A 19,460-nucleotide genomic window follows, 5' to 3' on the forward strand; every position below is an offset into this window, starting at 1 on the left:
CTTTAAAGATAGACTCAAGTCAAGATTTTGCCGATTTAGGAGTATTTTAGATAAAAAGTTGCTTAGGTTCGCTCGGAAGGTTTATTACAACAGAGCCTTTCTGAGAAGTATACTGCTCTAAAATGGCGGCTGTTTACTAACGCTACCGAGTGTCATTTCGCTTGTAGTTCTATATGCATGAGATATCTAGGCGTAGATTGTATGATGTCTGCCACAGTCAGGAAATTGGAGCCACCTAGCCTAGCATCACGTTTGCTACAGCGTCTCAACAAACACTCTTCCCTCTCCGTGTCTGACTTTTCTCGTGTCATACAAGTATTAACGAACATTGGCTCCTTGCAGAAACGGTGACCAAATCCGAACGGATGAAAAAAAAAAAAAACAAACCGCAATGCACGAAAAACGTGCAGATTTTGAACGTAACGGACGGCGTATGAATTATAGTGGACCGTCACAGTTAGGTAGTAGCACTCTGTAGCACAGGACGTCCAACTGTCAGCGGTCAGGGCGAAACTACGTGCTTTCGTGAAATCATCTTCAATCGCTTTGCGTGCCATTTCTTAAATGTCGGGGATTATGTTGTGGGCGAAATATGTCCGCGAGGGAACAATATAACGCGGGTCAAGCGTTGCAATTAAATTAACGAAGCCCGCATCTTCAACCACGGAATATGGTTGCATGTCTTTTGCCATGCAAATCCCCACTGCGTGGGTTATTTTCTTGTGTTTTTCTGACCTGATATTGTAAGGCTTTTGGAACGCCTCTTCTATAGACCCGTGTGTTTTCACTGGTGTCATCTTCGGGGTTGTCCTGCTCTGAGAAAACGATGTCTGTGGGTGATGCCGGCTGAAGTGCTGACTGCTGAGTCATGTTAGAAGTCTTGCCGTTAGCATAGGGAACAAGCGCTGAGCAATGCTTGCAAATTGTTTTATGTTTTTTTCAATATTTTCTCTCCGTCTGCATTGTAGTCCACGGGGAAACCGAAATGTTGCCACACCGCAGATTTGAAAGAAGCCGGTGCTTCGTCAAAATTCGGTCTGTCGACTCCTCCGCTCGCCATAACTTTTTTTGTTTTCTTTCTTGTTTCACTTTCACCTCGCTCGTAAACGAGAGAGGGCGTTACTCGGCTCCTATTACACAGGTGCTTGACAGCGATTGGACATTTACTCGTGGGGCGGGAATTTCTCCACAGCTGCGCTTCACGTCACACACAGGCACACAGAGTTTGACCAATTCATTCCACAAGCGTTCGGAATAAATTACTGTCATTGCAAAACCAAAAAGGCGCGGTTCATAAAGGCGTACTGAACCGAACAGGGCGAACCGTTCGGTTCGGTTTTGAACCGCGAACCGTTGCACTGCTACTATTTATAGCAAAGGCAACTTTTGATAATAAACCATTGAGTCCTTCTCCCCAAAGATAACAATAAATACTGTCTTGACTCTTGTACCTGTGATGTGCAGACTTTGTTGAACGTGACAAAGATGGCGGTGTGTAGAAAACAGCAAAAAGCCAGATCATGGTGAAAAGCCCATGATGTGACTAACAAGAGGATCAACTGTGGTAGAAATGCCGCTAGCCCAAGCCAATGGCTCCACCTACTGTCTTCAAAACAAAACAAAACAAGGAGTAAATTCATCTGCATATGATTTTTGTTATTTAGAGCAGTGTTTTTCAACCTTTTTTGAGTCACGGCACGTTTTTACATTGGAAAAAAATATTGCAGCACACCACAAACTAAAAAATGTTCCAAAATTACTTTCTGCACGGTATATTTAATCATAAAATAATCTCTCAGTATTTATACTTACTCTGTGTGAAACTTGAGCATGTTTGTATGAACATAAAGCCGATATCCTGGCAGGAATCTTCTTCAACAGCTCTTAGTCTCTATTTATTTATTTGTATTTTTTTATAGCAGTTAGGCTTGAAAAGCTCTGAATTATCAGACAGAGGGACTTAGCAATGTCTTTAACCGCATCAGGGCCGAGCATCTCGCTGAGAATGGCTTTGCAGACACGTAGTATTAATGTCCCTGCCACAGTGTGGTAGTTTTTGGATTTAGCAACAAGTTCAGCAACAAGGCTTTGAGGGCTTTCTCATTTACCTTTGTAGTTTTTCTCAAAAAGTTGCCTATTTCTCTGTGTTGTCACAATGACGAACAAAATAGTCCATCGACTTGTTTTGAAGCGACAGGTGTTTCGTTTGGAGGTGACATTTAAGATTGCTTGGCACCATGGCACTGCTCTCGTCGCATTCAAGAACTGCTCGAATTTCTAGCCATCAGCCACTTTGCGATCCTCGACTATGTGTTGGAATAAAACACAGGGGGAGGATTGACGGTCGTCACATATGGATAAAATGGAAAGGACGCTTTCGTGTATATAGACACTTGACAAGTCTTATAAAATGATGTACAGTAGACAAGCTGAGCTCCACATTTTCACAGACAGCAAGGTGGCTGATGGCTAGAAATCCGCGCAGTTCTTTAACGCCACACGAGCAATACATCTCCACACGACCGAGAACTTAATACCAACTCTTTCCTTCCTACTGTAACTCCGCTCGACGACGTAAAAAATATATTAAGATACTGGATCATTTCTCGCGACATACCTGACGATCTCTCACGGCACACCGGTTGAAAAATGCAGATTTAGATAACTGCAAGTTGGGCAAAAAGTACTGAAACACTAAACAGCTGGAAGCGCTTTCAAACAGTTTAAAGGGATCCACGGATAGAAAGACCTGTAGTTCTTAAACGATAAACTTTATTATGAATTAAAATAATTTGATATCAAAACACTTCTTGATGTTTCTAACTTTAAACCATTTGTAAAATTAGTTTAACAAGTAGGTCGCCATTGTTGTTGACGTCGCAGGGCGGTGACGTCAAATCGTTACACTGCCGGGCTTCCAGAGTATGACTAGTGACATGAACATGTCATCTATTCGACCCTTTTAATATGAACCCGAGTGGAACATTAATGAGCATGACAGCACTGTCGATATTTCACAAAATGAGCAGCAAAAGCAAAATGAACAGGAGGATGGGATGAGACGAGAGTACTACAAAACTGGTGTTCTGCCAAAATGTCCTACATTGGCAAAACGTCCAACAATAGGCGAATTTAACACCCAAAGTACTACCGTGCGCTTTCAGCTTGTTTTGTTTAGATGCATACAGGCAGAACTTAATGAAAATTCCTTAAGAAAATACTTAAATGCAGCAATATCAAATAAGGGTGGTTTAAATAAGTTACGTGATTAATGTGGTCAACAGATCAACAATCTGCTTTAAAGCTATCACAAGAAAACACAATACTTAAAAGTGTGAGAGGGAAACACATGCAAAAAGTATTTTGAGGCAATGAAAAGATAATAAAAGACTCAATAAAATCCCGAATAGTAAGTACTCGCCACTTTTAACCGATGTGTGCATGTGTTGGACGTCTCGCCGCATAAGAAGGAATTGCAGAACACCCGTAGTGTTCGTCTTCTGACGGTGACAAATGACGTCATCACCCTGAGCGTCCACTGCGCGCATAAAACCTGGCGCCCTCCGTAGGTCAAAACATGTACTAAATATTATAGATTTTTAAATCAATGGCAATATTTAATGTGTTTGTAATAACATATTTTAGTAAAATAGTACAATTGTGGCTTATTAGAGCCTACAAGTCTTTAAGTCTGAGGTTCTCTTTAAAAAAAGGGTCAAATAAATGGTCAAATTACATTTATCTGTAAAGATTATTAATGATTTTGAATTCCTTGAATTTCACGCAAAAGGTGCATCTTCCTAACATTGAAATGAACTTATGGGAGAGTGGTAGACCCAAAGTTACAAGTTACCTGCAGTTAAGTAGAGCATATAGAAGTATGGGGAGAAGTTATGGCGTATATCTCTTCTGGTTAAATGATACAAGTAGGTCTCATGAAGGAATGTCCAACCGTACCTAGAAAACAAAGTCCATCATTTATAAATGCATACCATAGTAAATGGGAAAAAACATACAATGCAAACTATTGCAAGGAAATATATTCACATCAACAACATGTGTAATCTAACTCCTGACTACTAGTGTGTCTCAATTCGATCATTGCACTTACATGTAATAGAAAAGTGAAGCGAGAGCCAAAAACAGCCCTCCGGCCACACTTGCGAAATGGAACAACTCCCTGTTGAAGAAACTTCCTAAGAAGTCAATAGCACTCCTCCACATGTTTTGCTTTTCATCTCTTCTAATGTGTGTCGTACGGAGAGACAGAACAATGGGGAGAGCATATGTGATGGGGTAGATCTTCATATGAACAGACAATCCATAGAGCAATGCTGCCTGCGTCATGCGTCGGCCTATGACACAAAAGGAAGAGACTTTTAATTCAAATTTTGAATTCATTAAGTTTAATGTTGCCCATCTACACGTTTTCAATGCTGTCTATCCATACGCTTACCCTCTATACAAAGGAGAGTCCCAAGTACCAAAGCTGCCAGAATGGATTCAGCATTCCCTCGGCTGGATACTCCCATTGGTAGGGGGTTGAGGAGCCACAGCGAACAAACCCGTAGAGCTGTCTAATCATAATTACACTTAGAATACAATAGTGCTTTTAAAGTCGAACACCGTAGATGTTGTACAGGTTGAATATTAAAATACGTTTTTCAAGGGAAAGGCCTGTACCACTATCATCAGATGAACAAATTATTGTACTACAATTATCAGGTGAACTCTGCTGATGAGCTTTGCTTTTTTGTGTCTGCGTCTTTCTAAAGCACTTTCATCTTAAAGATTCCACCAAGGGCATAGGTTTGCATAGGGACGGTAGGGATATAACATTACTAACTTTCAGGATGCTCAAATTGCCCCACCAACTTTTAAGCAAACTTATTTGCATTATATAATAACTTCAATTAAATAGGTAATTTAGATTGTCTTCCCATATGTTGTAAGGACAGAATTGACCCAACCATTATTCAGTGAAGTAAAGTACTTTCATTATGTTCAGACTTACATTCACACCATCACACTTGCTGAATGTACCAGTCCATTTTTCCCCCTCAAAGGCACGTTTGATTGGCTGATGACTGGACACCCCCCCCCCCCCCCCCCACACACACACACACATTCACAGCCCGACAGAAATACAACGTGCCGCCTCCTCCGCCCCCTTCGGAGACAAGGGATATTATAAGTTTTTTTCTGCCCGCAGCAGCTACTGTAAGTAATGTAAAGAGATGTCAATATTCTGGAGGTGGGGAACACACCACTAATTTTGCTACTGAAAGTCCGACCTGCATCAGAGTTAGCATAACATTAATCTGTGCGAATTTCTCGAACTCGAGGAGGAAGCTGGTTTGAAAGAAATATCCCCCTGTATGTTATCTACTTTTAACGTTAATTAAACTGTACGAAATGTAGTGGACCAAGGTTTACCCCCTTCTCCCCAGTTTTCATTTGTATTTATGTGGTTACTTTGTTTTAAGTGTAAATCTACTGGAAATAAGTGAAATTATCTGCCAGTGCTTCAAGTAAATTTTACTCAGATTTCTTAAGAAAAATAGCCAGCTGAATATAAGCTTAACACTTATTTTAAGCAAAAAGTTTGTATATTTAATCTGAAGAAAACTTCAGAAATGTTCTTAATTCAAGACTGAATATTGTTCAAAACATTATTTGAAAGCATTTTTTCTTGATTTAGGTGAAAAAAGACCAACTTATAGATGTACGGGCTTAAAACGAACAAATAGTAATAATGTATTTACTTAAACTAAGTGGAAGAATCTGACGTATTCATTTGTTAACTAACCTTTAACACTCAAAACATGATGGAGAAAATTATTTGACTTAATTTAAGAAAAAATATCAGATTAAGATGTAATAAATTTGCAGTGTGAACGTATCAGTCAATACAGATTTATTTTGCATTAACCATTTAGCCTATCAATTAATTAGGTTCATATTGGTGAGAAATGCAGCGCTGATCCCCGTTCACCCAATCTGTTTGGTCTTATTATTGCTACGTCCCCAGCAGTGTAAGTGTACATGCAGTCATGCAGGTTATGCTGTTATATCATCCCTACCAATATTGAGACCAAACCTATGCCCTTGGATTCCACTGTACAGGGTTTTCAAAGCAACAGGTAACCTGTCCTGTCCTACCTTGCTTGAAAAGACCAGGGGGGAAAAGGCAGAAAAGGTTTTGTCCATTACCCTCTCAAACATGACAAAAACTAACAGTAAACACACCTCTGAGCCAAGACCTCGTAGGTAAAGAATCTTGTAGATCAATAGTCCGGATAGCACGTCACACAGGATGAAAACGAGTTTTCCAAACACCATGTGGATATAAATGTTGGGAGTGAGCAGCCAGGCTAATAGTGGTGTGTATCGATAGGTTGATCTGTTGTACGGGGACTCGCCCTGTGAAAACATTTATCATATAACAGTCATGACAGCAGTACCGCGTGTTGGTATAGTAAAAGAAGCTAAAACCATGACACCTCGTTACCTTCGTAGTGAACCTCGCAGCGTCTGTAAACACGTGATAGTCAATATCAGTGTACTTCACTATCATAGTCTTGTCGTGGAATTCCCCATACACAACCAAGGCAAGACGTATAGCGAAAGAAGCCGTGAAGAGAACATGCTTTTCTGTCAATTTAGATACTAGCCTCTCCATGGCTTCTGCAGAAAAGGTACGTTCTACCACATTAGCATATGCTAGCAAACATTACGGTACATTCGCCTAATAGTCTGCCTCTGTTGGAACATTTGCTGTCATTTTAACCTATTGCACACGAAGTGCTAGTAATGTTGCTGTCACGTTTGCATGTTTGATGCTGGAAATGCTTTCAAAACATTAAATTCCGGAAATAACCCGGAAGTGTCAGCGCTCTTTGCCCAACATCTTACTACATCTCTGTACAGCGCCCTCGTTCGTTTAGGAGGGGGATTCACTTTGTGATGCCAGTGAAAGACATTTTCTTGATTTACTTTTAAAAACTAGTGATAATTACTCAATGGTGGGTCATATTTTAGAGTGCCATGTGTGTCCCCAGTAAAAATTAAGCCGTATTTTCACTGACGTTGGGTAAATATGGATTCAATTTACTATTATTTTTTGTGTAATATCAATTGTCCTCCATTATACAGTAAATTCAAGGGTGCAGGCTCCTAAATTAGATTTTTTGTAAAAATTTAATTTAGTTCTGGTGAAAAGGTTGTTATGGAATTTTGCAATGTCCCCAGTGTGTTTCATTGAAATTCAATGTATAAAATAACTAATGTAAGAAGAAAAAAACCCAGAATAAATTTAGTGATTTTACTGTCCCAGATAAGCTATCTTTAATTAAAATAATGATTAAAAAAAAAAAAAAAGTTTTCTGTTTGTCCCCAGTGTCACTGTCCACTCTGTTGTGTTAGTGTCCCTTTAAGAAATAATGACATCACTCTTCTGCGATGGCATCACTCCAGTGGTGGGAAATTGGAGTGTAGTAAGCCATTTTATTTTTTATAAAATAAAAAATTAAATTAGAAATCTGATTTTGCAGTTTATGAAGTACGTTTAGTGTTGTTGATCATGACGTGCCAACTCTGTTAAAGCTACATACCAGAGAAATTGAATCATTTTAAAAGGTTTATTTGTAAAGCATTTTGACTTTATCACAAAATGTCCCATCTGTTAGTGTCCTCTCTGTTCTGTCCATATGACACCCTATTAGAAAAAAGAAAAAAATTTTTTTTTTAAAAGACCCTGGAAGAGGCAGTATAATATGCCAAAATAATCAAAATTATCAGTGTTCCTGTACAGAACAGGTAAGGGGTCTTAAATCTATCTGTGTCAGATCTACTCTAACCAATGTTCTTAACTTATTTGAATTGGCTTTGTGCAAATATTAATATCAGTGCAGAGCAGAAAAAATAACTGCAATGAGAAGACCCATTGCTCCCCCCCCCCCCAATAGCATAGTAAGTCAAGCTATGACTGCTGCACGTTTGCATCCTTCACTTAATAAAAACAAAAAAAACAAAAAAAATTAACAAACAAACAACCTATTGCTATTTCATTTGACAGCAAATAGTCTATTTATTGATAATGGGCAGTATCGCCAGACTTGCGACTGTGAGCTTGTGGAGATTATGCTCATTATGATTAAGATTGTTATCATCATCATCATCATCATCATCACAATTTTAACTATTATGACTGTAAGGCCATTGTTATTAATACAATTTTACACACGTCTGATTATTAAGTCTGTTATTAGGCCTATACTCTATTTTTACAGGTTTTATTAGATAAATTATCTGTGTAAATTGATACAATTTTATAATATCATAATACCGACATTAAGCCTATATGTGACCTCTTCCATCACTAGTGACTGTAAAAAAAAACAGTTGATGCTTTGTTTTAAAAACAATTTATTGCAGTAAACAATATTATGTTTAGACAGTATAGAATAGCTGAGCTGTTTACATTTCAGTTAACTTTAATCATCAAATAGTGCACTGTAATGAATAATGTATATACCTAATTAGCATTTAAACTGTACACAGGTGTGGACAATGTATATTTCCCTCATTTTTGTCTTTGGTACATAAGTGTGATGAGGATTAGACAATAATTTATTTATTTTTGGGTATAACTATAGAATGGTTGAATATAAAACATGTGTAATGTATACACAGTAAAATACAGTAATGTAAGGCACCAAACAGATAAGGACCATCCATGGTTGAGAGAATGTGCCCAAAGCCATTTGCAGTGAGCGATAAATGCAAAATCATTGGGGAATCACATAAAATGATTAGCCTGACATAAACATAACAACAACAAAAAAGACACAATAGGTTGGTTCGGTGCATTGGTTCACACTACGTAGCGTAATATTAGGTGGAACTGCAGCACTGAAGCACTAAAGTAATCATTTAGGGGAGCAATATCGGCCAGCAAAAAGGACACTCATGGATGGGTTATGTCGAATGAAGAAGAGGAAGGGATGGTCAGCGATAAATTTGGGCGTTGGCATTGGAAGACAGCGCAACATCATGATGGCAGCAGTTGCTGCTGCAGCCTCGGTTCCCTCCTCGTTCACCTCGACGAAAGCCTTGTGGACGACTTTGGACAATACCAGGTCGTTAGCTGGAGACATGCCTGACAATAGAAGAGAGAGAAAGGCATAAGGGATCACAACATTGTGAGCTATGTTGGAGAACAACCACCTGCTTTAGAGTCAAGTACAATACTACAGACAGGTGTGCACATAATTGGTGTGCAGCTACATATGCCCAACAGAAATCAAATAGTCGTAACGTCATGTACATCTCGACGCACCTTTACGTACCTGTAGGTTAAGATGCCAAAAAAAACAAAAACAAGACTTGAAATGGCTTCTTTGGTGTTTCAACATCAAAAAAGAAACACCTAACTGAGCCGGAGCAAGAGTTTTTTTCTGAAAAGTGGCTCCAAGACATGCCGTGGCTTGAAGCTAACGATGAGCGCACTGAAATGTGGTGAAAGATTTGCCGCTCACTCCTACAACTCGCTCATAAAATAGGTGTGTTTTATGAAGAGTCAAAGAATTTCAGCCATCTTTTATCTGACAAATATGAAAATAGCAGAGAGCAAATGAATATAACGCAAGCAATCACTAATAAACATGCTAGCCGTGATGAATTAGCCAATTGACCTCTAATGGTGGAGACACACAGGAGGACAATGAGGAAGACTGCTTAAAACCACCCAGTGAGTACGAAACACAATCTCCTGGTACTCGTGTGAGTAATCCGTGAAAATATTGTTATTTTCTTTTTCAAACACGTTACCATTTTGTATTGGATTTCATTGGAAATTTGGAACAGATCAAGACACTTCCATTATTTTGGTAAAGATCATTTAAGATAATTGTTTTGAGTTCTGAGCGTGGTCATGGAACAAAGGTTTATCTAAAGGCAACACTGTAAATGTGAAGGTCAAAATTGTGAGGTCTGTTTTTGAATGGCGATAATAAATGTGGAATATATTCCAGACACAAACCCTACCAGAAAAATCACTCATGGACATGTCGAAGGCATCCACCATTCCCATGCTGACCAAGACATTTTTCATGTCATAGTCCTCCTCCATCTTGAATCTAGGCAGGCCAACCTGGACCTCAATTTCATCCATCATCTCAGGACGGGTCCACTCCACAAAGTTGTCATAGGTCAGATTCTCCTCTATCTGTTGTGAGTATGAAATGAGATCTAAATTTGCCCGTTTCAAAAAGCCAAGTAGTGTATTAATGTTTGTCTTACCTTGTTCAGTCCAGTTGAACTGTCCTCTATTTCATTGGGTAAAAAGATGAGCATGCTGAGGTCCTTCCCTTTGTAAGGCATCTCTAAAATCTGCTCAACAGAATTAAAAAAAAAAAAAAAAAAAAAAATTATGTTTGGTTTTCTTGTTTTGCCACAATGATAGGCAAATCTTGTGAGATTAGATTAGTTCATCCTCTAAATACCTGGCAGTTGGCTTCAGGGATGAAGGCTAGGGGAAATTTGTCTTTCATGTGCATCATTTTCACTGGTTTGGTTTCATTCTTTAAAAAAACAGCAATAAAGATCATGAGTCTTGTAATTAACACTTTGTTCTTGGGAAAGCAACTGTGAATCAATAAAATACATTATTGGGCTTGTAGTTCTATCTGTGGATGTATAGTACTATACATCAATGTAATGTATTGTACCCTCCAATAATTTATCATACTGTGCTATGCATCAAAAGAAATATGTGGCTTCTTCCTATATACGTATAGTGGTTCCCACTCTTCCGCACATATCACTCTCTCGTCAGTCACACGATGCGTTCAGGAACAGTATGCAAAACACAACCACCACATTAGATACCCGATTCGTTACATTATTATTATTATTACTATTATTATTATATTATTATTATGTTCCATTACATATATACTACATCAGCAATACATCATGACTTCCGGAGGCTAATTAGTGACATAAATAAGTTAAACGATTAATGTGTTCCCCAATTAGAAGGGAAAATTACCCTTTACTTTTTTTCTAGTTCCAAGTCTTTCCACTATTCTGACACCATTGCCATGTTTAGCCAAAATACATTAAATGTTTACAAAAATTTAGAAAGAAATAAGAGAAACAGCAATAGCTTCTTTATTTATTTATTTTTTTTAGGTTTAATTTTACAAAGTTAAGTGTTCATTAGCTCATGAGTTAATGCCCTGCTTACGAAAACTTCCAACAACTTAGAGCAAAGTTCGGCCCCAAGTTTGAACACATTTTGTGCAGTTGCAACTCAGACAAAAACAAATGTTTTCTTTAGAAAAAAAAAAAAAAAAAAAAAAAGTCCTTCTGTGTATGGCAAAAAACTACTTGACTTTAACAAAGGAGTGGAAATATGTTTTATGACCAGAAAAGCAGGAAGGAAAATCAAACTTTGGAGCTCACAAAGTTTACAACCAACATTACAAGTTTCCATTGTTCTGCTGATTGTGAGTCAGTATTTATCTACAGGTTATGTCATGGCAGTGTTACCTTGTTAAGCCTAAACTGAGCGTCGTGTGTTGAGGTCTCCTGAAATTTCTTATTCCAGTTGCCTTTAAAATAGATGGCATTGACCAGCACCAGCCTTGACAGGCTGTCCAACACACCCTGGGCCAGAACATCCTTAATTTTACCTGGCAAGCAACAGATGCACAAATAAAAATACTAGCCTCAGATGCTAAAAGTTGAACTATGTGTATATCAAAATTACAACACCAACCAAAAAAGAAAGTTAGGGAAAGGAAACTTTATGTGTGCGTGTGTTAACTCAACCTTGTGTCTCCTTCTCCACCCAGCTGTTGATCTTTAGCCTGGCAGCCTCATGGTTGTTAATGAAGTCCACTGACTCTAGTTCTGCTCTGTAGTGCTTCCTCGTCCCTTTTAGGAAATCCTAAAAACATGAAAACCTACCATAAAGTATTCTGTTTTAACTTTGTTACAATGCCCTGCAGCATACTGACAACTACTTGTCATGCTGTCTAATTTAGCAAACGAAATGTCAAAAAAACAAACATGCTTTTTCCAATAGCTGCCTGGTGATGTTCATTAAACAGGGTTCATACACGTTTTTCATGTCCAAATTCAAGCACTATTTAAGGACTTGTAAGACCAATTTTCCAGTTTTTCTAGAACCAAGTTTACAATGAGGCAGGAATAAAATATGGTGCCTTCTCCCAAGTATGTAAACGTGTTCCATAATGTTCTATTACCCTGGAGCCTCGAGAAATTTAGTATGAAAGGTGTCGATTATAAACCCCCATGGGAGTGTACGTTCCTGGTAGCAGTGAGCGTTTTGTAGCAAACTCTGATAACATGCTGTTCGGTGGACTGAGAACATAAGCCACGACTTATGAAACCTTGATAAATGCGCTATCCAATTACTAAGCTAAATGATATCTCAATGTACTTTTGTGTGGAACTGGACAAAAAAAAACTATTCTGGTCTTGCCGAAACTAGTAAAGCTCATTACAAGGCAATTAGACTCTCTTACTCCTTGACATAAGATAAATGGCTGTTTTCTTGTGCAACAAAGAGAGCCGATTGAGAACCAGGTGAGTGGGCCGATTCCTAACGGCAACAAAACCAAGCAAAGTGGCTTCCAGCCGGGTTAAACATTGACTGGCAGGATGGGTGTGGAGGTCGCGAAAAAAAATGTGACAAAAAGAGGAACTGGATGTGTGATAAAAATATTGCACTAAATAACAGAAAATGCACATGTATGCATTTAGATAGATTTCAATAGGATAGAATAGATTTTATTGATCATTATACATAGTACAATGAGATGAAAAGTAGCAACGCCCTTTCAGTGCACAGTGCACAATGAATTAATATCACACATTATTAAATAACATACAATAAAATTGACCTAAAACCACTGTATTTGTATATAGTTCACTTGATTAAACCTCGAACTACTCACGCACGGACTCGAATGCACTCTACTCTTGGGAGCATCTATGTGACGCGGGACACTAAAGGAAAGCAACTGCAGAACGAGCGTGTAGCAGTAATGAAGCGAATTTAGTTTATTGTCCTTTATTTGTCATTTTAGACAAGGTGCTGTGAAATATAGTGGGACCTCTACATTTTTTTAGTTTTTGCATTCTCTTCCCCTGTTGTTTTTGGCATTGGCAACAGCGAACAGTAGCCATGTTGTGTTGCACAAGTTCTGAAATAAATGATTAAAAACCTGACAAAGCTGGCAACTTCCTTGCCAATGTTACAATAGTAATAATAATGAAAGTCATCCTAGAGATTGTAGACATATTCCGGACCAATTGTCGAGCCAGTCCACTGACGTACATACCGCTCGTATATTTCTATCATTTCCTTCTTAATTTCAATGGTAAGCATCACCTTTTTACCTTTTTTCACCACCTGCACTAACCTTCTTGAGACCCATGTTGATTTCTCTCACAAGAAAATCCGCCATGCATTCGTATTTCGAGCATGTAGTCCTATGTCGAGACAAATGACGAGTCAAATTTTACGTCGACTGTCCATGCGATCGTATGTTGAGGTACCACTGTATTGTTCCTAAAACTTCCAAACATTTTCAAGGACTTTATGCAAAATTCAAGCATTTTTCAAAAATTGAAAATACAACAGTGATATCCAAGCATTTTCATGGATTTCAAGGACCTGTACGAACCCTGATTGAAGGTCACCATTACCTATATCAAAGTAATTTGTTTTGTCTAGTGTGTTTTATTTAAAAAAAAAAAAAAAAAAAAATAGAAATGGTCTGTTGGAGAATTAAAGGCAATTTTGGTACATCTATTATGTCAGAAGATAGGCATTGCAGTTGTTATCGGTGTCTGCCATCTTCATGAAAGCATGGCATGCTGTAACACAGACCTCAACAAACTTGTAAGACTGCTCCCCGTAGAGTCTGTTGGCAACACTGAGGGAATACGGCACGCCTGGTTTGTTCAACTCAGTCAGAAGTTTTGCAAAGTTGGCGTGAACTTCATCCTCACCCTTGGTTTTCAGACACTGTGGACCAACAGGGAAAAGGGTTAGAGAGCAATCTAATTGATAGAATTATGTTGACTTAATAACCATGCACCTAGGTTGACCTGGAAACACAATTAAAATCAATGGGATGCCTTTTGCATGTACCTAGAAAAGCTAGAAAGACAACCTTTACACAGATGCACACATGCAACGCAGCCACCACCAAGTTGTTATTTGCGCTATTAAAGCCTGCATAAACATAGTGCACTGTTTGAAAAAGTATTGTTTGCATTAGTTAGAGACGTGTTTGCACTATAAAATCAAGGTGATTGTTAGATTTAAAGTAGGCATTTCAAAGGTTTTTTTCTTTGTTATTTTTATTAGACTATTTGTAATTAAATGTACTCCTATTTTCATGCCAGTGCTATTGTGAGTTGAAGAACGCTGCCCAGAGGAGTTGGCATAACACTCGTCTGTACGGATAAAGCTCTTCTTTCTAATGAGTTTTTTTTAGGTGCATTGCAAAACTAATCTACTTGCAATACTAAACAATCCCAAAAAATCTTAAAACAACTTAATACTGTTTATTGTGCCCACACCCAATAAAAAGCATATGAGAAAACCTATCACATTTTTAGTGTATGGTGCATTGTTAAATCCCAAAATTATTTATCCTATAACAAGAAAGTTCTTAGCCGCCACACCAGGAAGAAACCATAAAAGAAAAGAGAGAGAGAGAGAGGGAGAGGGCCTCATTCCTCCATGTTATGCAACATCATTGGGTGTGGATCTAGAACAGGCATTTCCCAATCTCCAAGGACTCGCCCTGCTTTAACCAACACCACCCAGGTCATTGGTTAGTCACAGTTTCCACATGCTTCCAACGTTCTCGTGGCTATGAATGTTACCACCTTCTGCAGCCATGCTGGCACACTGGACTGGACCTGTTGCTGCATTTGCATTTGCATTTGCATTTGCATTGGCTTTGGCTTTGGCTGTGGCTCAATGAAATGAAGAACCTGGGGGTACAAGTTGTATTCTTTAGTGAGTTAAACATCAATTGTTAACGGATTATGACAACCAGATCCTTATGAAAATGGATGCAAAATGGACAATTCCTCTAGAAAAGTTATCTTTAGATCAAGAATTCCCAAAACAATTCAAACACCAAAATACTAGTATTGTCAATGCCCAAGCATTTTTGGTCTATGACCTTTTGCATTAACATGCACAACTCGGTAAAAATAAGACAAATAATCTCCTGAACTACTGGACTAATTTTCCAGATACTCCTTATAGCTGTAGAATTATTTTGGACAGTTTATGAATCAGAGTTTGCAGAAGTGTTAAAAGGTGGTTTAATTTTATTTTATTTTCATTTCACAGCAATTAACTTCACTTGATACTTGAAATGATAAATACGAATAATAATAATAATAATAATGCATTTTATTTATAAAATAAATGAACATGAATATTACCCAGCTACTTAATGCCTTTACAGTTAAAAGCTTTAGGATGTTGATGAATTAGAGCAACACTAGGTAACTTTTCAGTTTTGGTCGATTTTAGCGACATCGGTGGACAAAAGTGGTAGTGTTTTGCCTTAAAGAAGACTGCGTTTCCCATGAAGCCCAATGCACACCCACACAGTGTCGTAAAATCACGATCTCCCGGTCGCCTGCAGATGGATTAAATGACATTTCTGTTTCCAGCGGCTTTGTGAAGGATGAACAGTAATAAGGTAATGAAGCCAGTTGTGGCTTAACAATGGCATATGACGGTTAGCAACCGTGTGGCTTAGTGTGGCTAACCTCAAACCAACCCCCTAACTCCCCACCCCACCCAAACTCGTCAGTGCTGACAGGTTTGGGGAGGGCGGGGGGGGGGGGGAACGTTTTTTTTCCCTTGCATATCCTTTTATCCCGGGTAGTCTCACTTTTTTTCCCCCTCCTCGGACAAAACTTTTTGTCTCTTTTGTTGCTCTGCCATCTCTGCAGAATTTGTGCGAAAGCGTTCACATTGACTTCAGTCTTTATCATGAAAGGGGGAAATGACGTATGCCGTAAAGCAGTCAGGACATTTGTAGGTTTTTTTTTGTGTGGCAGGGTTTCTGCCACCCTCCTCAAAGTTCATCAGTGAAAGAGATACAGACCCGCTCAACATATAAAAGAGGTGTTATTCCATTAGTTGTCAGTCGACATATCATTTATTGTTTTGAAAATTTTTTAAAGGTTGAAAAATTAGCTAGTGTTGCTTTAAGTATTTGGGTCATTTTTTAAATTATAGGGTGTCAATTGGGCATAACAGCATGTACACTAATAGAGGGGACATTTTGTCCTAAAGTTACCCCTCAACCTAGCTTTGCTAGCACAATAGCTAACATGACTTTGGATACTTGATGAGAAATACGTAATTTTACAGATATACTTTTTGAAATAATTCAATTCAACTAATTCTTTTAATATCGAGTTTTAACAGAGTGGACCCATTATGATCAACAACACGAAACGTACTTTATAAAACTGCAAAATCAGATTTTTAAAAGAGGTAAAAAATAAAATTGCTTACCACACTTGAATTTGCCGTTACTGGTGTGATGTTATCACAGAAGAGTTTAAAATTCATAAATGGGGATTTTCTTAAAGGGGCAGTAAAACAATTTAAAGGGGAAGTTCAGAATTTTTCACATTAGGCTTAATCTTCGAGTTAGCTTGGGTTTAATTGGTCATTGAAGTTGGTTTCCGTGCAGTTTGTTAGTTATTTGTTGGTTTCAGGGCTCCGGAGTGGCTAAGCTAGCACAAGTTAATGGGGTTTGCTAGCATGGCAATAAAAAAACGATATTAACAGATCCAACTGTTCAAACGATAGCCATGTTGTGGTCAAAGAGTAAACAATACAGTGTGTCAGGGTCATTGATTTTGGGGATGGGGAGTCCCTTTTGTTCCCAATTTAAAAAATCAGCGTGATTAAAAAAAACGATGTGATGTTACTCCATCTTGCTTGCCTAGACATCCTGTTCCCTGCAGAGCTGCTGGATTACAAATGTTGCTGTTCATACTACAGTTATTGACATGCAATGGTAAGTTTTAATAACTTTATCTTGAAAACATAGCCAACACTGTTGATTGCATGGGTCATCAGTGTTTCTCATACGTGCATATGGTTTTTATTGGCATGCTAGAAAACCCATATGGCTCGCGGTAGCTTAGCCATTCCGGAGCCTTGAAACTAACAAGTAACTAACAAATTGCACAGAATTTGTTGAACCAGAGTGGACAGTGATTCTGGGGACAAACAGACCACCTTTTTTAAAATTAAATAATCTATTTTAATTTCAAAACAACACACGATTATATCCAGGACAATAAAATCATAACAATTATTGCAGATTTTTTTTCTACTTATATTAGTTATTTCATAGCCTGATTTTGAATGAAACACACTGGGAACAGAGCCACATTCCATAACAACCTTTTCCCAGAAGTAAATTAAATTCCCCCCCCAAAAAATGAATTTAGGAGCCTGTACCCTTGAATTTCAAATAGACGGCAATTTATAATACACAGACACAAAAATAAGTTGAATCCATAATTGTCCAACTTCAATACAGCTCAATTTATAGGTGGAACACAAATGGCTCCCCATTACAGAAAATGACCCATTTGTAAAATACAGCAACATTTTGTGAACCAATATTCAAAGTTTTTGTGATAAATTATGGAGTATAGTCAGAGGTGCTTTAACACAGCTGTTGAATGCATTTCAAAACATTCACTGACACAATCCTTGTCGTCTGCCCTAGCACATCACCGTTTAGTAACTTAACATCGGGTTGAAGACCGAATGTTATGCTGACTTTACTTTCACCAAGTCTCTTAACAGCGGTCATGCACACTTGCACGTATGCACAGTACATAAACCAGCTCTGTAGGTGTGGCCTTACGTATGTTATCCTTTTGTAAAATTGCACTTTGTGTTTGCAGTATAAAGTTTCACCCACATTCCAACTACTCCGACTGAATAGATACGTCTGTGACTTTAAGGGCAGGGCCATGTTGCTGTCGACACACTGCCAATTGTGAAAAATGACATTAGGAAATGAGTAACGTTCAGACAGCAAACCTTTACAAGTAAATATTAGTTGTTGTTTTTTTAATTAGTAGTACAGCCATGGTAAACTAGCCTTTAACATTCATACAATACATTCATTCAATCCCATTATTCAGTGAAATACTTCAACCTATGAATGTTTCCCATTTTCCTCTGATATATACTGTGAAATATTGTAATGACCACCACATTTTAAGCAATTGTTTTACACCTGTATATTTGCTTGGATGGAATGATCCTATAAAAGAAAATTATTATTCACAAATGAGATGTGTTTTTGATGGCGTGCACGTTACTCCGATACCTCAGACATCTGCATGGCTGTGTTGCCCCCTGATCCCAGCATCACCATGGCCAGGGCTGAAGAGATACTGAAGGGGGAGAAGAATATATTTGCAGTCTTGTCATTGTCGCTCAGTTTTTTCAGCAAATCCAAGCAGAAGTTGGTGTTGGCTTTGGATAGAGTGGGAGGTGAAGCCATTGTGTCTGGGGGGTAAAAAGGGGGAAATGACAAAATGAAGAAAGAAACCATTTTACATTCTGTAGCCGTAATTATCTGTTAAACACGCTTGTTAACCTGAGATCACCTTTCTTGGTCTCTCACATAAAGATCATGCCAAGCAGACTACAGCTATGAACAAATTACACTACTGTATAGGACTTTAACAATCAGGCAATACAAAAACGAGAACTTCTAAATCAAAAATGAACTTTTGGATCAATTGTGCTTGACGTGCCTTTTTCACAACTGTCAAGACATTTGCCGGCAATACATCAATTTTCTTTCCATTTTAAAGAAGAATTATTGGTATCAAGTGATCGATTTGCAGTTGTACCTTGACTTTTCCCAGAATCGAAATTTTACATATCCTGACACATAACTTTTTTTGATGTCTTGTTGATATCTAACCTTACATAATTTTCCTGAATTAAATTGGTACATAATATAAGGCTCACTGGCTATAGAGTACAAATCAAACATAAATTGAAGTGTGTACGTTTACTACTTACTGATAGACGCGTTTCCCTAAGTAGTCAGTAAACGCAAGGACGGAAGCTGTCAAAAGCGTATTTCATGCTTTTTCACCCTGGCACACCCATAAACATCATTCAGGTATCATATATATAAGGCTAGATGTTTATAAAGCATTGTGAGCCAGAGAAGATGTGCGTAGTCCCCTTTCGGCCATTTTGGGTCTGGGCCATTCCATAAACATAACATAGTCACAGGAACGCGTAGTTTGATATATTGCTCGGATTCCAACCGAATTTAAAACGACTTGGTTTTTCATACACGTTAGACATGCAATACATTTAATGC

The 19,460-nt window shown here is 38.2% G+C and overlaps 2 protein-coding genes across 4 annotated transcripts in view; both read right to left on the bottom strand.

Moving 5' to 3' along the window:
- The window catches only part of pigm (phosphatidylinositol glycan anchor biosynthesis, class M), a 53,886-nt gene extending 47,019 nt beyond the window's left edge, over window positions 1-6,867 (bottom strand). For both annotated transcript variants that reach the window (XM_057825148.1, XM_057825147.1), the window contains exons 1-6: window positions 6,512-6,867; window positions 6,250-6,423; window positions 4,457-4,577; window positions 4,112-4,355; window positions 3,854-3,957; window positions 1,452-1,606 (exon numbers count right to left, since the gene is read on the bottom strand). In XM_057825148.1, the coding sequence (XP_057681131.1) occupies window positions 1,452-1,606; window positions 3,854-3,957; window positions 4,112-4,355; window positions 4,457-4,577; window positions 6,250-6,423; window positions 6,512-6,682 (969 nt within the window). In that variant the 5' untranslated portion in view covers window positions 6,683-6,867. The remainder of the gene's footprint in view (window positions 1-1,451; window positions 1,607-3,853; window positions 3,958-4,111; window positions 4,356-4,456; window positions 4,578-6,249; window positions 6,424-6,511) is intronic.
- Window positions 6,868-8,410: 1,543 nt separating this feature from the next.
- LOC130908505 (leukocyte elastase inhibitor-like) lies at window positions 8,411-19,254 on the bottom strand. 2 transcript variants are annotated; one of them, XM_057823974.1, is made up of 10 exons: window positions 19,151-19,254; window positions 18,444-18,625; window positions 14,938-15,045; window positions 13,928-14,065; window positions 11,839-11,956; window positions 11,557-11,699; window positions 10,506-10,583; window positions 10,303-10,392; window positions 10,048-10,228; window positions 8,411-9,160 (listed from the first exon to the last, which is right to left on the bottom strand). In XM_057823974.1, exons 2-10 carry the CDS (start codon window positions 18,618-18,620, stop codon window positions 8,931-8,933), a joined length of 1,263 nt encoding a protein of 420 aa, XP_057679957.1. In that variant the 5' UTR covers window positions 18,621-18,625; window positions 19,151-19,254; the 3' UTR covers window positions 8,411-8,930. The 2 variants fall into 2 exon arrangements, with proteins under 2 accessions (XP_057679957.1, XP_057679958.1); XM_057823975.1 differs by lacking the exon at window positions 14,938-15,045.
- Window positions 19,255-19,460: the final 206 nt, after the last annotated feature.

The sequence above is a fragment of the Corythoichthys intestinalis genome, chromosome 20 (assembly GCF_030265065.1).
Source record: "Corythoichthys intestinalis isolate RoL2023-P3 chromosome 20, ASM3026506v1, whole genome shotgun sequence".
NCBI classification, from domain to species: domain Eukaryota; kingdom Metazoa; phylum Chordata; class Actinopteri; order Syngnathiformes; family Syngnathidae; genus Corythoichthys; species Corythoichthys intestinalis.

Coding starts and splice junctions, on each gene's coding strand:
- LOC130908505 (XM_057823974.1), bottom strand. CDS start 18,620: ATGGCTTCACCTCCCACTCTATCCAAAGCCAACACCAACTTCTGCTTG. Junction 11,700..11,838: donor GGTGGAGAAGGAGACACAAG/GTTGAGTTAACA, acceptor GTTGCTTGCCAG/GTAAAATTAAGGATGTTCTG. Junction 10,584..11,556: donor CTCAGTTTAGGCTTAACAAG/GTAACACTGCCA, acceptor GTTTTTTTAAAG/AATGAAACCAAACCAGTGAA.